Source organism: Marmota flaviventris, chromosome 2 (assembly GCF_047511675.1).
Source record: "Marmota flaviventris isolate mMarFla1 chromosome 2, mMarFla1.hap1, whole genome shotgun sequence".
Taxonomy (NCBI): Eukaryota; Metazoa; Chordata; class Mammalia; order Rodentia; family Sciuridae; genus Marmota; species Marmota flaviventris.
In genome coordinates, this window is record NC_092499.1 from 120148570 (window position 1) to 120170047 (window position 21478).

Sequence of the window (21478 nt, forward strand, 5' to 3'; positions counted from 1 at the left end):
CTGATGAGTTATTAAACTTCATAGAAAACATGTGCTGTATGAGCTATTCAAATGTGTTCCATTCAAATATTATTTTCAGATGGAAGTATAAACTAATAGATATAATAATTAAAAGAGCAATTCTGAGTTAGTTTTTGATGTTTGGGGGAAAAAAAAAAGGGGGAGGACAATATGTTTTATGTGATCCTTTTGACTCCATTTGCTGATTGTACCGTACATAGGCTGTTTGACCTGTAACCAGTTACTTCATCATTTATTTTATAAACAGCCAATTTTAAATTCCTATAATGAGAGGCACCTTTTTCTATCATTTAACTTATCAGTGCCTAAAATTATATGGTCTTAATGGTTGTGCAACACTAAAATGTACACTTTGCCTTACATTTTTGGTAGGTAGAAGTGAGGATCCTATTTTATGATTTTATCTCCCAGTAGCTCAGGAATATGAGAATTAACTTCTGACAACACAGATTCTACTTCTACTTAATTCTACTAATTAAGGAAAACAGTTTTTATTGTAAAGCATTTCAAAGTCTCCTGAAGTTAAACACTGTTAGAAGTGCTAAATTATTAAAGCTAAACTGTCCTTAAGAAAGAAAGAAAAGAAAACAAACCAAAGTTTTAGGCTTAAGTTTCTATACATTTTCATTGTCCTACTCCTAGAATAATTTTATCAGTTTCTATTGTTCTCACAGTATGAACACAAAAATCTTGAAATCTGGTGTAAAATACACCACTGTATGTTTCTGTCACACAGACTCCATGTCTGTTTTGTTGAAAGGATACTGGCACACAGTAATTAATCAAACTCTGCTAAATGAATCAATGAGTAGGGAAAACGGCAGGTACTCTTTTCCATGTTCTTGTTAGGAGTAGTCCAATAGTGAGGGAATACTACTACTTTTTTTTTTTTTTTGGTAGTGCTAGGGATTGAACCCAGGGCCTTGTGCATGCGAGGCAAACACTGTACCGTCTGAGCTATATCCCTAGCCCTGGAATACTACTTTTTTAGTAATGTAAGATTTCAATTCTAAATTTCCCATTCTATCTATTTTCTAACTTCTGAAATATTGTTCTCTCCTTTTTTCCTTATCTCCTCCCCTCCTTCCTTCTAGCACTAAAAACTGAATCTAGGGTTACTCTACCAATGAGCTATATGTCCCTCGTCCTTTCTATTTTTGAGACAAAGCTTTCATATATTGCTGAGGTTGGCCTTAAACTTGCTATCCTCCTGCCTCAGCCTTCTAAACTGCTGGGATTATAGGCCTATACCACAGATGCCCAGCTAAAATATCATTTTCATACTTAGAAGATCACCATTACAATTTGCCTGAATATAGGGGGAGGATTTAAAATTCTATACCAGGGCTGGGGTTGTGGCTCAGTGGTAGAGTGCTTGCCTAGCATGCATGAGGCACTGGGTTCTATCCTCAGCACCACATAAAAATAGATATTGGATACATCTATAACTAAAAAATAAATGTTTAAATAAATAAATAAATAAAAATTCTATGCCAAAAAGTGTTAACACAGCAGCTCTAAGACTGCTATCCTTTGGAATGCCTGCTTAGAAGTTTGGCCCTTGGCTTGAGTGTGGCATCTAGGATTTGGGAAGATCTTCAGTTGCTTCCAAAAATCATGCAGTGGCCCAATATACCTACTAATTATACGAACTGGGATTTATGCCCCAAATTTGCTTTTCTTCTGAGTCTGGGATTTTGGTACATGTCTGAAAGAGGGCACCTACATAATTGGCATTCAATAAAACCCTGACATCGAGGCTTTAATGAGCTTCCCTGGTAGACTGCATTTCACATATATTATTAGAAAAATTAAAAGTGTCTAATGTGACAACACTGGGAGAGGACTCTTGGAAGCTTGGGCCTTTTCCTCCAACTTTGCCACAGACACCTTTTCCCTTTGCCGATTTTACTTATAATTTCTTGATGTAATAAAACCTAGTTAAAGGTATAACTACGTGCTGAGTCCTCCTGATCAATCACCAAACTTTGCAGACTCCAATAACCCATTCAGTGCAGGGAAGTTACTGCTAATTCTTTAAAACTCTCACCCCCCTAATGCTCTGAGGCATGCTCCAGGTAAGTATGTATTGCTATAGACACACAAACCTTGAATTTAGCATCCTCAGCACATAGAATAAACAAGAATACATGAAAACCCAAATCTGATTTAACTCTCTAATCCTCAACTGTGCACAAGTATAGATTGCCAACTGGTGACTTGGTGCACTCACCTTGGAAGAAATACTGGTTTCTGTGCCAGATGTTCACGAAGTTCAGGAGAGGTAGTATCAGAATTCATATATCGTTCTACATAATCTGACCATCTCTAGGATGAAAAACACAAAATGGAAGTGGAGGGGAATCAAACACTGAGCAACATCCTCATCAAGCAGTTTAGTCAATTCTATGACTAACTGTACATGTCAAGATTAAAATCAGACAAAACCAAACTTTTCCCCAATGACATGTTTGCTACTCAATATAATTCTTAGATTTAAAAAATTTCAAAGCCAAGCATAGTGGCATACACCTAATTCCAATTACTAGGGAGGCTGAGGAAGGAGGATCACAAATTCTAGGCCAGCCTGGACAACTTAGCCAGGTAGTGTTTTAAAATAAAAAATTAAAAGTGTTGTGGATGCAGCTCAGTGGCAGAACACTTCCTACAATGTAAGAGGCCCTAGAATTAGTACCACAAAAACAAAATGAAAAATAAGTTCTGTTACCCAGTAAGATGACAAGTTTCTCTGATATGCTTAAGTTATCAGAAGTCATAAATGGGGCTGGGCATAGTGATACACATCTGTAATACCATCAGGGAGGCTAAGGAAGGAGGATTGCAAGTTCAAGGACAGCCCCAGCAATTTAGGGAGACCCTGCCTCAAAAAATAAAAAGGGCTTGGGGTATAGTTCAGTGGTAGAGCACCCTCAGGTTTAATCCCCAATACCAATAGAAATCACAAATGAGTAGAAATTGGCTCACTAGCGTGTTTTATTTCCCCACAGATAATTTTATCTTACCTGCCAGACCAACTATAATAATCACATCATTCTGTCAATTCTATGAATTTACAATTTCTGGCTTCACCTAGCCTAATAAAAATTAACATGAAACAAAGAGTCAAGATAATGACACTAACAATAACATCTCATTTGTTGTTTCTTATACTTTATGAAAAACAGCAAAGATGCCAACCATGATTTCTCAGGAGACATGGCTTCACTGAGGGTAAGATGAGACTGCCATCAACCTTAAACATCCACAGCAGTCAGCCATTCTCTTTAGTTGAAAACATGGCTGGAATGACCTTCACCTTAAGCATTCTGATCCCTCAAAAAGACCTCAGGAGCTTTGGTCTTCTAGAAGACAGGGCCATAAGGCACGCTCAGGATGTGCCAGTTCTGCTTGGCATACAGGATCTATAATACACTTGCCCATACCTCTGCTTCCACAGGATCATCTGAGTTTTCCTCTTCTGTGTCCAAAAGCTCAATGGTCAACTGAACCTGGCCTTGGCTCTGAATGAACATAAGCTGAAAATAAGAAGTCAAAGTATAAACAATAACAAAAATCTTGATTTTATCAGAGATTTTTTTTTTTTTTTAATCGGTAATTGCCAAAGCTATTAACATCTGAAGCTCTGGGAGTTGGGGAGGAAATAAAGTTCTAAGATTTTGTTTTAACTGAAGAGCTGAGGAAGATACTCAAAATTTGAGAGGCCATTGATTAAAAAACAAACAAATAAACAACAACAAAAAGTCCAATCTTGCTACTAGCAAAATTAAATAGGTACTTCTTGAATTAGCTAAAATAATAAATAATAAAAATAATAATAGCCATTAAGAATGCTTTAAAAAACAAGTATTTTGGACTGGGATGTAGCTTAGAGGTAGGATGTAGCCTGCCTAGCATGGGTGAAGTCCTGGATTCCCCCCCACACCAAAAGAGATTTGTGTTCATAAGGGGAAAAAAAACATATGCCCATTTGATTGATAATCCCACTTCCAAGACTTCATACAAACATGTAAACAAGTCTATGGTGTTTAAAATAAAATGCTAAAGAAGTATTTTTGTGTCAGGTATGGTGGTGCAAGCCTGTAATCTCAGCAGCTCAGGAGGCAAGACTGGAGATCTCAAGTTCAAGGCCAGTCTCAGTAATTTAGGAGGCCCCAAGCAACTTAGTGAAATCCTGTCTCAAAATAAAAAATTTTAAAAAGGGATAGGGATGTGGCTCAGTGGTAAATCCCCAGTACCAAAAAAGTGTTTTGTTACAATGTCATAAATTGCATTTGAAGTTCTTGAAATTCTAGGTTCTCTTAAGATTATTTAAGATGTTGAAGACCCAGGTATCGTTATTGTCAACTGAGCAAAATAAATTACAGTACACTTTGCTTAGTATGAGTGCTTTCTAAATATACATTGAAGCTGGACATGGTGGCACACACACTGTAATTCCAGCAAGCTTGATAGTCATTTTGGGGTGTGTTTTTTTTTTGTTGTTTTGTTTTATTTTGGAGAAGCGGGTGTGTTGGTACTGGAGATTAAACCCAGGGTGCTTGACCACTGAGCTGAGGCAGGGAGATGGCAAATTCAATCAAGATCAGCCTCAGCAAATTAGTGAGGCACTGTCTTTAAAAGGGGGGGCAGGCGGCGGACAGAGATCTAGTCCAGTGGCAAAGCCTCATTGGGTCATTGGGTTCAACCACCAGTACTCCAAAACAAACAAAATTCAAGCAAGCAGTCTGCAAATGTTATCAATAATTATTTCTGGAAATAAGTCATTATGGTTGTCTAATAATTACTTTTTTATTTTTAGGTACTGGGATTGAACCTAGGGGTACTTTACAACTGAGCCACAGCCTCAGCCTTTTTTATTTTTAAATTTTGAAATAGGTTCTCAGTAAGTTGATGAGACTGGCCTTAAACTTGCAATCCTATTGCCCCAGCCTCCTGAGTTGCTGGGATTACAGGCATGTGCCATCACATCTGGTTTGAACATTCTTTAAAAATATGTACAGCCCCAGCCCCCCCCCCCAAAAAAAAAGTACAGTTCTGGTAAGGTAACTTGTTAGAGAGTATTTGCCTAGCATATACAAACCCATGGGTTTAATCCTCACCACTGCAAAACAACAACAACAAAAATATGTGTACATATATTTACAAAGCATTATATGAAAAAAGTTAACAGTAAAAGCAGAATACAAAATAGTAAAAATAAAACATAATAATCCCAGTGGCTTGGGAGACTCAGACAGGAGGAGGAGACACAGCCAGCCTCAGCAACAGCAAGGTGCTAAGCAACTCAGTGAGACTCTGTACAAAATAGGGCTGGGAGTGTGGCAGAGTGGTTGAGTGCCCCTGAGTTCAATCCCCCGTACCTCCCCCAAACAAACAAACACCCCAAAACCATAAACAACAACAACAACAAAAAACCACCCTACAGACCTCATTTTTAAAAAACACAGTAAAGGGGCTGGGGATGTGGCTCAAGCGGTAGCACGCTCGCCTGGCATGTGTGCGGCCTGGGTTCGATCCCCAGCACCACATACAAACAAAAGATGTTGTCTGCCGAAAACTAAAAAAAAAAAAAAAAAAAACAAAGGAAAGAACAAAACTAGATTGTCAGGGGAGATGACTACTTCTACTTTTCCATGTTCTTTGTATTTCTTCTGATGAGACCATTAAGAGTTCCAGGAGGAAAATCACTTGGTTAAAATACTGCACTTTGAATTTTGGTACAGCCCTAATAACTTCAGTTACCAACAAAGGCCTGGTCACATGATCAACTCTCACCTTGAAGCAGTTCTCATCTGACATAAGCTGCTCTGCCTTCCGCTGATAGGTTGACTCTAGGAGGCTCCTTGAAGTCTGTGTGTTTAGCTGGCCCCCAGTGGCCCCATTATTGTTTTCTGCCAGATAAAGGTCAGTCACCTGCACACAAATCTCATCACTGACAATGTGCTGCAGCTGGAATCAAGCAAGGACAAGTCATCAGTAAACCAAAAAAATATTTCTCCCTATAATCTAGTCACTCAACTAGAAAAGTGAGGGTTTTGATTGGTAATTTTTAATAATTAATCACACAGAAGCACTGTTATCATTTTCTTGAAGAGTAACCAAGTGAAAGTCTGCAACTTTATTAGTGATTCATAAGTACAACTTTATTTAAAAGCAAAAACAGGACTGGGGGTACAACTCAGTGGTAGAGCACTTACCTACCATGCTTCTGGGTTCAATCACCACCAACAAAAAAAAACTAAATATAATTCTAAGGATCTTTAAGAATTTTTCCATGGCTCTTTTAGTTTTTCATTGGAGTACTAAGGATTGAACCCAGGGGTGCTCTACCATGGAGTTGTACCCTTGGCCCTTTTTATTTTTTGAGACAAGAGTCTCACCAAGTTGCTAAAGCTGGCCTGGAACTTGCAATTCTGTCTCCAGAGTTGCTGGGATTTTAGGTGTGTGGATTGGCACCTTTTCTTCTTCTTCTTTTTTTTTTTGTACTAGGAATTGAATCCAAGGGTTCTATTTTAAGATAAGGTCTGAGTTGCTTAGGGCCTCACTAAATTGCTGAGGTTCCCGTTGAATTTGCAATCCTGCGTAAGCCTCCCAAGTCGCTGGGCTTATAGGAGTATACCACTGTGCCCAGCTTTGGCTCATTTTTATTAGCACTTTCTATTATTTACAATTTGTCTTCATACATATCCTTTTTAAAATATTTTTTAAATTGTTGAAAGACTTTTATTATTTATTTATTTATATGCAGTGTGAAGAATCAAACTCAGTGCCTCACACATGCTAGGCAAGTGTTCTATCATCGAGCCACAAATCCTGCCACTGTCTTCATATATATTCTTATTTAGTTCTCCAAAAAAAAAAAAAAAGCAGGATGGAAAGGAAGTCCTAATATTCTTTTTTTAAAAAAATATTTATTTATTTTTTAGTTGTAGTTGCACACAATACCTTTATTTGTGGTGCTGAGGATCGAACCCAGGGCCTCACACATACTAGGCAAGCGCTCTACCACTGAGGCACAACTCCAGCCCCCTAATGTTCTTTTTGAGGTAACTATGACGACTCATTTTTAACACTAAATAGTCTTAAAATGACAAGTAGGTATTTGTAGATAACTGGACACAAGGCAGAGTCAGAAGAGTGGTTTGAGGGAGGAAGAAGGGGCAACTGCAGATGATTACATAAATTACAATAAGTTGATATAAAGGATTCTGATATTATTATTAAAATAACACTGATTTGGTTACACAATGAAAAGCTTAACATACAGTGTATAAGAGAATTAAAAAGCAGGGTGAAAAAGTATGTCAAAAGACTGATCTCTCTCTAATATGCAGATGCTTTCAGTTAATTACTTTCTTATTAAAATAGACTAAATTAGCTGGGTGTCACCATATGTTATGCATGCCTGTAATCCCAGCAATTCAGGAGGCTGAGATTGGAGGATCTCAAGTTTGAGATCAGCCTCAGCAACTTAGCAAGGCTCTACACAATTTAGCAAAACCCTGTCTCAAAATAATAAAAAGGACTGGGGATGTGGCTCAGTAGTTAGTGCCCCTGAGTTAAGTCTCTGGTACAAAAAAAAAGACTGTCAATGAGTCTCTATTTATATCCTCTTTTTGTATCTGGCCCTACCCTGCATCTTTGGAAAGGGTAGCACTACAAATCCAGAGACAACTGGGTATCCCCACTTTTCCCCACCCTTGAAGGCTGGCCATGTTCTCTCTCCTGGTAATTTGAAATGACACTCGGAAAGTATTATGTCAACTTTTTACAGAGGAGCAGCTACTTGAAAGGCTGGGGCCAAAGGCTTTTCTGGCAAGTCTAAGAGGAGTGGAGAAGGCTGTACATGCTGAACATTCATCTGTAGAGAAACATGAGAAAGAAGCAAATGGCCAGGATGAAGGGATCCAGGAGAGAAGAAAAACTTCTAGTCTTGCCCTCACATGGTATGATCATATTCTGAATTCTGTACTTATAGATTGTGAGACTGCCTATTGTATACTTAAAAACTATTCCCTCTCAAGTCAGTCTGGAAAAGGTAAGAAAAATGTATGGCTTGACCATGAAACATGTTCTAACCTCCAGTTAGCAATGTACTCTAGGAGAACACCAAGTAAGAAAAAGAGAATGAAAGAAGAGATGCTTCCTGTTAAGATGAGAAACAAACATGGCTTTAAAAACTCACTGATTTGTGGGTCTGGGGTTGTGGTTCAGTGGTAGAGCACTTGTCTAGCATGTGTGAGGCACTGGGTTCAATTCTCATGATAATTGAACTGCATATAAATAAATAAAATAAAGGTCCACTGACAACTAAAAAATATTTAAAAAAAACAAAACCCAACACCTCACTGATTTGACCCAGGTGCGGTGATGCACTTCCTGTAGCTTGGGAGGTGGAGTCAGGAGGACCACGCAAAGCCAGCCTCAGCAAAAAGCGAGGGGCTAAACAACTCAGTAAGACCCTGTCTCTAAATAAAAATAGGGCTGGGGATGTGGCTCAGTGGTCAAGTGTCCCTGAGTTCAATCACCAGTATAAAAAGAAAAAAAACAAACAAAACAAACAAATAAACAAAAAAACACCTCACTGATTTGAGGTGTTCTGAAGGAAAACTGTTTCCTTAAAAAAAAAAAAAAGGTTGAGACAGTATGTGTATCAAAACCTCAGGCTTATAAGGCTTATAAAAAGTTTTACTGGCTTTCTTTGAAAGTTGTTGTGCTGGTGGTTATGAAACTTTATTCCTTGCTATAGCAAACTCAAACTTGTAAGCAGAAACAGGTAACTGGAGTTATTATTTTATATATATTTAAGGGATTGACAGTTTGTTTTTCAGAAATTGTGAGCATAGCTGACTGTATCTATGTAATGATGTCTGTCAGTCACCATTATGGTAAGGCCCGACAATTTCTTCAACTTTGAGGAAGACAACTTTTTCTAAGACCCAAGATTCAGTCATACGAAGTTTTCTTCCTAATCTTTGATATTGTGGGAGGGGTATAGAGACATGCATCTTTCCAAAATCAAGACAAAAATATGGGTAACTTCACAAAGGATTCAACATTTTATCCCAAGAGAAAACTGAGCAATAAGCCTTTTCCTTATATAGTGGCAGTGTGGGTTCTAGGGTTACAATTACTATTTGCTTTTTCCAGGTTTTACTTTCCAAAAGTTATGTATCCACCGACCCTGATCTCTCTGGGAGCTCAAGCCAAGAAGCAAAAAACTTGACCATACATTACGAGGTATTTGTTACAGATATTATTGTAAAGAACCACTTATTTACAAACTTTCAAGAACAAAACATAAAACCAATCAAATGTGTAATGTGGAGTAAAACTCAAGATGGGTAAAATGGGCAAAATATTGAAAAAGATTTTATATGAAACCCTTCTTGGTTTCATATAAAATACAAGCAAGTACACAGAATTAGCATCCATGAATGAGATAATATTATACACTGCTGACTCCTCACAAACAAGAGAAAGAATAGGAGGGCAGGGAGCTGGCCTTTGGATCTCTGTACTCTGTACATGTGGCAAGGAAGCAAGGGTCTGAGGAGGGTATACACTACTGTGAGGGCACACTCGAGAATAAAGGAGCCAATTCTGAGGCTGGATTAACCACACTTTGTTAACATGTGAAATCAGACTTCATCTTAACCCTGCCCTTTCCCTTTCAGAATGATGCATTTATAAACACTGTTATTTGAACAAACTGCCTTTCCTTTTCCTACAGAAATCTTGCCTTTCTTTTAGGTAAGAACTTTTTCCCTCACAAGCACTAACCTCCACCATGCCCTCACCTGTCTGACGATGCTCTGGATAAGTTTGTCCATAGTAAAGGCAATATAGGCGTGAATGGTGAACATCTCTCTCAGTGAATCTTCATACTGTGATGAGTCTATGTTGCCATCAAGCAGGCTCCGCACCATGTCCAGGAAAGCTGGGTAATAATCTTCTACATCAACATCCACTGTGGGAGAGATAAGATAGGTGAGGTCTTACCCTGCTAAGAAAAGATCAAGGACAGAGAGCAGGGAAAAATCCCACAGCTGGCCCAAACAGTATTTGAAAAGGCAAATAAATACTAGATATTCAAAACATATTCATTCAACCCACAGCAGACTTGAGATGAAATCTGACAGGTGGCTATAATCACCAGTGCTGGCTATGAAAGGACAGTGACTCTGCAACTTCAACAGTGACTTCTAACTTCTGATTGACTGTGCCAGAAAGATACTTTATAGCACTGCTGGGTTCTTCTTGATAGAACAAAATACACCAGGGAAGAAGGGCCTTCAAAGAAGTTATTTCTCTAGCCTGCAGAAGAGCATTCCTCACAGCAATTATTTGCTCATAAAGCTACTTCAATGAAACATGAAATATATTTGAGAAAAGACACACACTGTTCGCACACTAGCACTGGGAAATCGCTTCAGAACAGAAGTACAAATTAAATCCTCTATGAATAATGAAGTAATCTGCATTTGTCAAAAGTCCTTTTGTTTAAAAATGGATTTGCAACATTGTACTTCGAAAATTGCAATAAATGATCTGTACTTGCCCCACATGAATCACTGTCAACCTCTAGCTAGAATGAATCTTACTTATCACTAAAGAGACATCTGGCAACTAGCAGAGGGCACAAAGAACAGTAAAAGCTCTCTTGAGCTTACTAAAATAAGCCCATTAAAGTTCAAAACCTATTCTAAGATAGTGGCACAAAGAAGCTACCGAGTTCTTGGTTACATTCTCTTTCTTGAAAACAAAGGTGTTCACTAGAAAAACTCATTGAGCTGTACAATTCCGATTTGCTTACATCTTTGTATACATGTTGCACTTCCAAAAGAATGACTAAAAATGGGACTGGGGTTGTGGCTCAGCAGTAGATCACTCGCCTAGCACGAGCGAGGCCCTGGGTTCTATCCTCAGCACCACATAAAAATATTTTAAAATAAAGGTATTGTGTCCAACTACAACTAAAAAAAAATAAAAAAAAAAAAATGACTAAAAATGAAAAAAAAATTAAAATACGGCTGGAGATGTGTCTCAGTGGTTGCCCTTACTTCAATCCCCAGTACTCCCACCAAAACAAAGCAAGTTAATAGCAAAACTGATCTATCTTCATTTTTGGAGGTGGGATGAAATCATTATGGATAAGCACAACAGTACAATTACTATGTAAAAGAAGGAACTGACTTGAATTACCTCAGATTACAACCAGTTTGAGGGATGGCACTATCACAAGACAAAACTATACTTTAAAAATCAGGTTAAGTCAGGTCTCAAGCCAGAATTAGGCCATTATATCTCTAATTTCTATCCAAGCAGAGGAATCATTACACTCGGTCCAAAATTCTTTTTGAAACTAGGATTAATTCAGATAAGGGCTTTTAGAATTAATTCCCATTATTATTAGATTTTTAGTACACAGAAAATTGGGGCCATTCATGGGATTCCTACAATAGCACCCATTAAAAAGAACACCACCACCATCCCTCACTCCTCAGATTTTCTATTTCCTGAAGAACCCAGTAAAAAGGCCTCATGAAAAAGTTTTTGGCTCACAGGTCAAGTACCTAATTTATGAACTGAACTGTTATATGGTGGCTTCATTAACACTCCCTTATTTTCCTTTTCTTGAATTTTCTGTCTTTATTTTTATTCTACTATGCCTCACACCACCTGTGTTACAATCTCCTTTTCAGAAACTATTCCTACTTATTAGGAATGAGCCATGAACCCCACTAAAGAGAAGTCCATTCTCACACATCTGAGAAAATTCCCATCTGTCTTAGGCATGATTAACTAGGAACTGATGTACTTTCTTGGTGTGAAATTGAAGTCTCTGTTGTCTGTACATTATGAAGTAACCCTGAGATTTACCACTTGGGCAGTTGATCTCCTGTCCCCAGTGTGTCTACAGTACCAACAATTGGTGCACTGTCTATGATCCAAGCAGTGTGCTATGCATATTTTCTTATTTCCTAGCAAGTCCATAAGGCAACACTTAGTGCCTCCATTTATGAAGTAAATAGGTTCGCTGGGTTAAAGTAAACTGGAGAGGTAGGATTTGAACCTGTTCAAATATGGCCTGTACTCTATGCATAAAAGAAAGCACTACCAAGTATAACTAGGTAATGAGGTCCCCAATCCCACATATCCTCTGTGAACCAACAGTCTAGGCACTCACTAGGTTCTTTGAGCCGTAACTGGATGGCAGGGCTCTCACTCTTGTCTCGCTTTATGCCTAGCACTTCACGTTCCCACTCTCGCTCTCGGTTTTCTTCTTCGATTTGCCGTTCAGCTTGGGAACAAATCCGCAGCAGCCTCAAACACAGAATCTGGTGTAGTCGCATAAATATATACCAGTTGTTATTGACATAGAAAAGGTTGTATACTTCATCCATCCCTCTTAACTTTTGAGCTGCTGTGTTACTAAATAATAGCTTTGACTTAGGGGGACTGCCCCCAACACCATTGTGCTTCTTGGCTGCCCCTGTGGCTTCATCTACATCCATCTCTTCTTCTTCTTCCTCCTCTACATCAGAAAGATCACCTCTCTGAGCAAAGAGCAGATCTGGAATGAAATGATGCATGATTTGCTTGATTTTATACTTGTCCTCCTTCTGAATGCCTGTTTGCCTCTTCACATGATGGATAATCAGAGCAGCAGCATCTTCCAGTATCTGTTTGTCTTCATAGGCCAGTGAGAGGTGTGGACCAACAGGTACACCAGCATTCTCTTCTGTAGCCTGCTCTTGCCTCTGATGGGAGAGACAAAAGTATTGTGTGACATGTTTATATCCACAAACCTACAAGACTCACAAGTAGTACATTCCATTAACAACCACAGTGGTTAACTAATCCTAAAATTAAGGACTGACTTGAACAATAATTTCTGTGCCTCTTCCAGAAACAAATAGGTAACGTGAAGATGTGTTTGATGCAAAAATATGACTTATAGGATAATGGGATAGAATTAGAGCCATCTTTTACAATTCTGGATTAGTATCTGTGCAGGATACAATGAGGACTGGGACTCACAAAATAATTTGGGGTGGGGGTGGGGGAGGGTGATAATATAACACTGAAAAAACATGGATAGGTTAAGATTATGTAAGGGCTCATTTACTATTATTTTTAAAACTCAGGAACATAGACAATTTCTAAGAATTCCCACTGTACTGCATTTCTATTTCTATTTCCTAAGACTATAAGCTCACAGAAAGAATTAATTTCTTAGAATTCATCTCTGTATTGTAGCTCCTAGTACTATTTATAGTACTGATAAGTGTGCTGAGTAAACAAGAATTAAAAAGAGTTGAGGTCAATGATAAGTTTTTAGGTTGTAGCTGAGGTTGAAATGATCTATATGAATATGAATACAAGGCATTGTTTGAGGGAAATATATGGTGGAAGAAGTGGGAGGACGAAGGCATGAGGTAAAATCTGAAACTAGTGAAACTGTAAGTATAAGGGTAAGGCTTAAGTTTAAAATGGTAGGATCGGGAATATAAAAGGTTATGACAGCCATGAACCAAGACCTGGCAGGTCTTGGAGGGTATCACTTTCCTATAACAAAAGTAATTTCCAAAAATCAAAGCTATGCTGAACATGAAGACTGGAGTCTCTTCAGATGCAGAACCCTCAGCTCACCTCATCATAAATACTCTCAATCTCATTGAGTAAGCTCTTAGACCTCAGGACCTTGGTGTCATTTTGTTTAAAGTTGATGCCCTGGTGGTCCAGAGACTTCAAGTAGTATTTCTCGTTTTGCTCTCGCCACACCTTGTTAAAGCCTCTCTGAGCTTCTCGCCATTCTTCCTCTTTCATCTTCAACCTAGTGGGGGTCAGAAAAGGGGTGGAAACAATATGTGGGGATTCAGAGGGTTTCAAAATAAGAAAGATGGCAGGCTTACTTTCTTTCAAAAGTCAAAGATGCAAGGTCTTTCAAGATTATTGACAATTTGAGATAACATCAAACCAATCTTGAATTTTATTAAAAAAGAAAAATACTCATTCAAAACTTACTTCAGGGAAGTAATTTTCCCAAGTCAGAAATCTTACCCAGAACAGTTAATTCTCAGAAAGCATTTCAAGGACTGTAGGTGTAGCTTAGTGATAGAGCACCTGCCTAACATGTGTAAGGCCCAGGGCTCAATACCCAGCACCATAATTTTTTTTTTTAAGAAAACATTCCACACTATGGCACACAGTAGTAGATCATTAAGTATTCTTTGAAAACATGGTTCTTTTCCTTGGCCAGCTAAAACAAGGTTAAACCTATTTCTCTATTACATGACTAATGTTTGCTAATGCTAAAGAAAATACAAAGTACAAGAGCAGAGAACTTGCACAAAAATGTTCATTTGGACAGTCTACAAAACTGCGACCAGAACAACTAATTCTAATGCTCCAGAAGAATAAAAACCAAAAAAACACTACAAGTAAAAAATACACTATGTCTCAAAAGCCAGAAGTTACATGCTACTGGTAAGAAGAATAATCAATTTGTGTCAGATCTTGAGGGAAACCCTAGGTAAAAAAATAAAAAGCTGGGTATCTGTGAACTGTGTAGCAAACCAGAATTAACTTTTACCAGGTGACATTGAAAGGAGAGTCAGTTACTAATAAAAGAATTAGTGTGGGCAAGAGTGCTTTAGACTTAGAGCACAGGGGGGCTCAGCCTCCTGCACTAATGCCTGGACTTAGGTGGGCATAACATGTTGCTCCTTTACACCTAAGTCTGACATGGAAGCTTGTTAGCTTAGCTATAAGAAGTAAGATATTCTTGGCAAAAACAGTAAATGAGGTCCTTTTTCATAATGAGCATGTATCAGATTTTACAATGACAAAGTGACTTTTTTTATTAAAAGCTGAATTAAGACATTTACAGTAGTTAATCCTCAGTGGCAGGAATACAGATACTTGTTTCCTTCTTTGTTCTTTTTATATTTTAAATCTAAACACTCCCGAGATGGCCAAGGTGCCTACCTGTAATCTTAGCTATTTGGAAGGCTAAGGCAGGAGGAACACTTGCCCCCAGGAGTTTGATGCTGGACTGGGCAACATAGTGAGAACCCCATCTCTTTAAGCTCATTAACTAAAAATGATAAAACCCTTCAACTGTACACACAAAGCACTCCACTATAAACTTTCAAGATTTGTTCTTTAATGTTGGTTACACAGAACCCCCAAAAGAAGTTCTACTATCCAACCCGTGCGCCTGATATCCAAACACCAGAGCTGGAGCACATTGGAGGTCTCATGGGACAATCAGATTGAAAATTAAGAGCCTTATTTAATGAGACACTGAAACATACTAAAGCACGAAGGGCACATTTGCCTGGGTACCTTTTAAGGACAATAGGAACAGCAATGGAGGGATTTTTCCTCAGACCATCAATGATGTCAGCCGCTTTATCAGCATATATCCTCTGGAGTGCTTTTCGATGGATGACTTCCGAAGTACCCCCAAGTGTGTTATCCAGGCGAAATTTGGCTTGTTCCTCAGCAGACAATCGGGAAAGCTTTTTCTGTATTGCTTCTAGAACTCGGATTGTTGCCAGATTGGTCTCTAAAACTACATCAAGCTAAAGAGGAAGACAAAGGTGTCAGGATCTAAACCAGAATAGAGCAGTGGTTGGGAGAATAAAGTAGGGAGTCAAAACACAAAACACTCTGGATTTGAATCTGTCATACTAGTCATACTAGCCAAATATGGATTAAAACACCTACTACTCTCATGAAGTTTTTTTTTTTTTTTTTTTTGGAGTAAATGATATGATCCATGTAGAGTGTTCAACACAATGCCTGGCAAACAAGAAACAGCCAAGATTTCCAACACTGCGCACACACACACACAAATCCAATAAAAATGGAGTAGTAGTTATTATTATTCCTATTATCATTATTATCACCACCACCACAGTATGCTTAGAATTGCTAATCTTAGGTGAGAGGGATTTAACAGGCAATTTCATTGAAAATTCTCTCTGAACCTTCCTAAATTGCTAAGACCTGTTACAGTTAAAACAAACAAACAAACAAAAAACAACTCCCAAAACTGAGAGTTCTACCCATGGTTCTATCTATGGGTAGCCACTTAAATTGTTACTGAACTGCTGGCACTTATTCTTAGGCAACAACCTACCTGTCCTGGCAACATTTAAATATCTTTTCCCCAAGCTTAAAAAAAGAATCTCTAAATAAGAAATTCTAAAAAAGCGAATTAATAGTCTCAAGGGACTAGTGTTTCCTAAATTCTCTTATTTTGGGGACTGCAGCAGGCATCAAGTATTTCTAGCTCTCTGCCCTCCCCAATCTTCCTGGCTCCTAGATGATTAGATAGGGTAATATAACTACTTCTGGTAAATGAGCTGTGATGAGGTGAGAAGCAATGTTTATTATTTCAAGACTGGAACATTTAGGTGTGTGAGGTCCTTCTGAGCTCTCTTCATTCTAGGGACTAGCATTCAAAATAGTAGCACTGTTAGCATAGGTCCCTAAGTAATTCTCATGAGCAAAATCCACTGTTAAACATGAACACACACATAGCATGATAAATAAGCCTTCTGTTTTTCTAAGTCACTGAGATTTGGGAGTTGCAACACTCCTTCAAATAGTCTATTCTGCCAAATTCGAAGCATATACACACACCCAACAAGCCACACTTCTTCTCCTTTGCCCTTAGAGTCATAAATGGAAAATGAAGATGTTGCCTCTCGTTTGCAGGCGTTAACAGTTGAGAAAGAAAAGGAACAACTTATTGTAACTGAACTGCTGGCACTTATGTTTTCCAAGTCATCTGACCTTGCTAACATAGGTAATAAAGAAATGCTTTCTGTAGTTTGATGAAAGTCCCCATGGGTGCTGGGAATGTGGCTCAGTGCTTGAATGTTTGCCTAGCTTGCCCAAGGTCCTGGATTTAATCCCCAGTACAGCAAATAAAACAAAACAACAACAACAACAACAACCAACTCCCCATGGAAGTTAAGACCTATCATGATTGAATTTTCTGCAAATGGCTGACACTGTTCATAAATCCTGAGGCTAAAGATGGCCAACCACTTGCCAGTAGCCAGGCAATATGTGGTTCCTTGTTGAAAAAGATATCTCCTATCCATATGAATTAGCAGAGCCACTCAATGTACACTAAACTGGATATACTTAATTTTACATCTGTAAAGATATACATATGTACTTCCCTTGACGGTAACATAAGTAGACTTCAATCTGAATAATGGGGATTTGATTTTATTTCAGTAGTCCTCTCCTAATATAATAGCATTTTACTAACTCACTAATTTAAACTCTAGCTCACTCCTTCCCAACTACTTTAACACATAAAGCCCCCAACTTAATTTTCTTTCCAGAGAAGCCAAATCAATATGAATTACATGAGTGAAGAATTCACACCTTAAAACAACAACAACAACAACAAAAAAAAAAACAGAATTGAACCCAAGGGCATGTAACCACTAGCCACATCCCCAGTCCTTTTTTGAGAATGGGTCTTACTAAGTTGCTTATAGCCTTGCTAAATTGATGGGGCTGGCCTGGTACTTGCAATCCTCCTGCCTCAGCTTCCCAAATCACTGGAATTACAGGTGTGTGCCACCCCACCTGGCAGAATTCCAGTTCCCACAGTAGAATTGGTTTGCTAACCATACCAAGATACCAGGCTAAGCATAACAATACAGAGAACTTAAAAATATAAATCTTTCAAAACAACTTCAAGAAAGCAATATAGATCTTAAGATACTAATTTTACAGATACATATAAAATTTTTTTTCTAATACATTAGACAAAATACAGAAAGCATAGCTACTATCAGTATAAGCATTTACCACAGAAGAATGTGAGCCTCTGGTTCTCTGATCTTAAAATAGCCAACCTTCACATATCATATTTAAGATATCCTTTCACTTAGTATCTCCCATTTCCACAAACTTCAAATGACAAATGAGTGTATTACCTCAAAGCGCTCATCTTCACAACGATAAATATGTTCTTCATACTGAGTCTTCTTAGAACTAACAAAGGTGGAGTCTTCAGACCATGATGGAAAGGAAACCCAGGTATCATTTAAAACCTTCGGGTAGAAAAAGAGAGACTGTAAACCTAACAAAAGCTTTCTGGTGATTAAGCATTCTCAAAAAATAGAGGCTCTTTTGGGGGGTACTGAGAATTGGTGCTCTACCACTGAGTTACATCCCCAGTCCTTTGCATTTTTTGAGCCAGGTCTTGCTAAATTGCTGAGACTAGTTTTGAACTTGCAATCCCCCATCTCAGCCTTTAGCATCACTGGGACTGCAGGTATAAGCCACTGTTCCCAGCTTGGAGAAGGTTCTTAATTCTATTATCCAGATAAATCCTTAAGCCCTGGTACCACTGCTCTCTTCTGAAGGAAGCTAAGAATTCAGGGCTGATCCTTACCTCTTTACAGAGAGGAGTCCGTCCTGTACACTTGGGCTGCTGGTAACTCTTGGGCAAGGCTCGATAGCTAGAGCCAAGCCGTTTACATGAGGCATAATCTATCTCCATGGCAATGCCCTCTGTGGCTCGTTCCTTCGGAAAGGTTTCCAGATGTACAGATTCCTTATAGCCCAGAAAGTTTTTAAACCAATTAAACAATTCAGGGAATTTCCTGAAGAATCAAACCAAAAACTGGTAAGCAATTAGAGCCATGATATAGTAATCCCAAGGTAAGACTTCCACTATTTGGGGTTGGGTCAGAACTCTGCTACCAGAAACAAATGCCATTGACAATTACTTCCTAAGAAACACCGGTTCTAAGCATTTGGTTTCCTGTTATAGAATGCTCTCAGATCAATTAAGGTGCTAATGGAAGATTTGCACTGAAACTAGGCAATAACCAGCCTTTTTTTTTTTGATCAAGAATATTGCTTCAGGGTTCACATAATTCTTAGGTTGTTAAATATAGTCAAGATTCTAGAACCTGGGAAAGATTTGTCTCTACAAACATCAAGCACTTTATTAGAGAATCAGGAGACAACTAGTCTTGGCCATTTGTAGATAAATATTTCAATGTACACTCTGCCTAATTTCTAATCTCTAGAGTTAGATTAGAAGATCTCTTAGAACTCAACACTGGCATTTGAGTCAATTGACTTATCTCAATTAAATCAACTTTGCCTATCATATACTCTCACAAATCAATTATTACTTTATTTTCTTATCAGAATCAGGGGTTAAGTACCTCACTTTACTTACCCCAGAAAAGGAGAGACTAGCTGCACAAGTTCAGCCCGAGAAATCACCTCCTGGTTAAAGATAACAAGACAACGCAGGAAATTTTCATAGGCCTCTGCACTTCGTAGAGCCTTTCGCACCTTATGGAGATAAACAGAAGAAAGATGGTTATGTGGGGACTCAAGGACTTGAACTACTTTTTAAAAATTGGGGAAATTTTGACCTGATATTTGATGATAAAGGAATCAATGTTAGTTTTTAAAAGATGCAATAATGATCATATTTTAAAAGAAGTCATCTTACTAAAATTTTTATTGATAAAATAATATATCATCTGACATTTGTCTCCAAATAAGCTAGGATGAGTGAGAAAACATTAGTCAAGTGTACTGGCTAGGAGTTGGAAAGGGCAGAAGCTGGATGATATATAAGGGATCATTTTATTCTTTACTTTCATATGTTTTAGTATTTCCACAATAAAAATAAAAAAAATCCTAGAGTATACATCCTTATATACTTGCTTCTCCAGAGCATGTTAGATTTACTGGAGCTTTTTTTTAAAAAAAAATATTTTTAGTTATAGATTGACACAATACCTTTATTTTATTTATTTTTTCATGTGGTGTTGAGGATTAAACCCAGTGCCTCATATGTGCTAGGCAAACGCCCTATCACTGAGCTACAGCCCTAGCCCCTACCCAAGCTTTTAATGCTCTTCCTAACAGGGGGTTTAGAGCAGCAAGAATTTCTGTCAACACTGTTTTCAAACTAGTAATCTTAAATGAAGGCATTTTAAATTAAAGATACTTCTGTCTTCTGACTTGCTCCTTTCCCTTACTTCTATTTCACTGAACATTTTATTTACAAACTTATTTTTTTGGTACTGGGGACTGAAGCCTGAGGCACGTAACTGAGCCACATCCCCAGCTGCATTTTTATTTTATTTTATTTTTTAATTTTGAGATAGGTTTTACTAAGTTGCTGAGATTACAGGTGTGAGCCACCATACCCAGCTGAACATTTTAATATTCCAAAACATAAAGAAGTCATTGGTACAGAAGAGAGTAAAACTAACCTAACTAGGTGACCAATCTGGAGTTTCAGTTACAAAAGTAAATAGCACTGTGGTTCTTTGGTGGGGACTGTAGACTGTCACCAAACAAAGTTCTTTATTATTAGCACTTTCCATTTCCACAAACTTCAAATGACAAAGGAGTGTATACCACAAAGCGTTCATCTTCACAACGATAAATATGTTCTTCATACTGAGTCTTCTTAGAACTGAACTAACAAAGGTAAAGTCTTTTCTCCAAGACTACAACCTTTAATAGTAGACTATTCTTTTCATAACTGTCCAGCAATAGATACTGTATGGAATATGAACTTTTAAAGCTAAAGATAAATGTACTGTACTTTTTGTACTATATGCCTATTTGCTTTTATTAGCTTCTCAATGTACACAAAAGCATACGTAAGTCTAACCCTATATACTCATTCAGCCTCAATGATCAATATGTAGTAAATTTTGTTCCTTCTCTTTTCATTTCTTCTACCACTGACATCTTAAAGTAAGCTCCACATAGATCATGAATACATTCTTAATTATGTATCCCTTATTAAAAGCACTAAAAAAATATCACTACCTTTTACAGGAGAGGTCACATATACACAGAGACAGAAAGATATCATCTGCCTTTCTATAAAAATCCAGAGGTACAAGATAAGCTTAATCACCACCAGATTAATTCAGGCAGGTTCCTACAGTAAGAAGCCCAAATAGTTGCCAGCTACCCCACTCAAAAGTTGACTGCTAATCACCAAGCTAACTCCAAAAAGGAAGCCTGTTACAGGAGAGGAATCAAACTATAATATCACACAACATGGTTTGTACCAGTAATCTCCATTCTGCCTGCTCATTAGAAACACCTGGGGATCTTTGAAAACATTCCATTAAATCAGAATTCCCACAACACTATATGTGTTTACTGCAAATAATTATCACAGCAATTAGAAGATTACAAGTCATTTTGGGGCTGGGAGAATAAGTCAGTGGTAAAGCACACATCTGGCATATGTGAGGCCCTGGATTTCAATCCCTAAGAAAAAAAAAAATCCTAAGGGGGGGGGGGGAATGTTGCTAGGCACAGGGGTGTATGCCTGTCATCTTAGTGATTTGGGAGACTAAGGCAGTAGGATTGCAAGTTCAAGGCCAGCCTCAGC

At 38.1% G+C, this 21478-nt stretch overlaps 1 protein-coding gene across 3 annotated transcripts in view; it reads right to left on the reverse strand.

Annotated features, from left to right (window-relative positions):
* Sin3a (SIN3 transcription regulator family member A) overlaps positions 1-21478 on the reverse strand; it is a 58340-nt gene that overhangs the window by 5855 nt on the left and 31007 nt on the right. For all 3 annotated transcript variants that reach the window (XM_071608477.1, XM_071608478.1, XM_027923611.2), the window contains 10 exons: positions 19280-19398; positions 18482-18692; positions 18021-18137; positions 15397-15635; positions 13699-13882; positions 12233-12806; positions 9843-10012; positions 5818-5991; positions 3465-3557; positions 2255-2349 (listed from right to left, as the gene is read on the reverse strand). In XM_071608477.1, the coding sequence (XP_071464578.1) occupies positions 2255-2349; positions 3465-3557; positions 5818-5991; positions 9843-10012; positions 12233-12806; positions 13699-13882; positions 15397-15635; positions 18021-18137; positions 18482-18692; positions 19280-19398 (1976 nt within the window). The remainder of the gene's footprint in view (positions 1-2254; positions 2350-3464; positions 3558-5817; positions 5992-9842; positions 10013-12232; positions 12807-13698; positions 13883-15396; positions 15636-18020; positions 18138-18481; positions 18693-19279; positions 19399-21478) is intronic.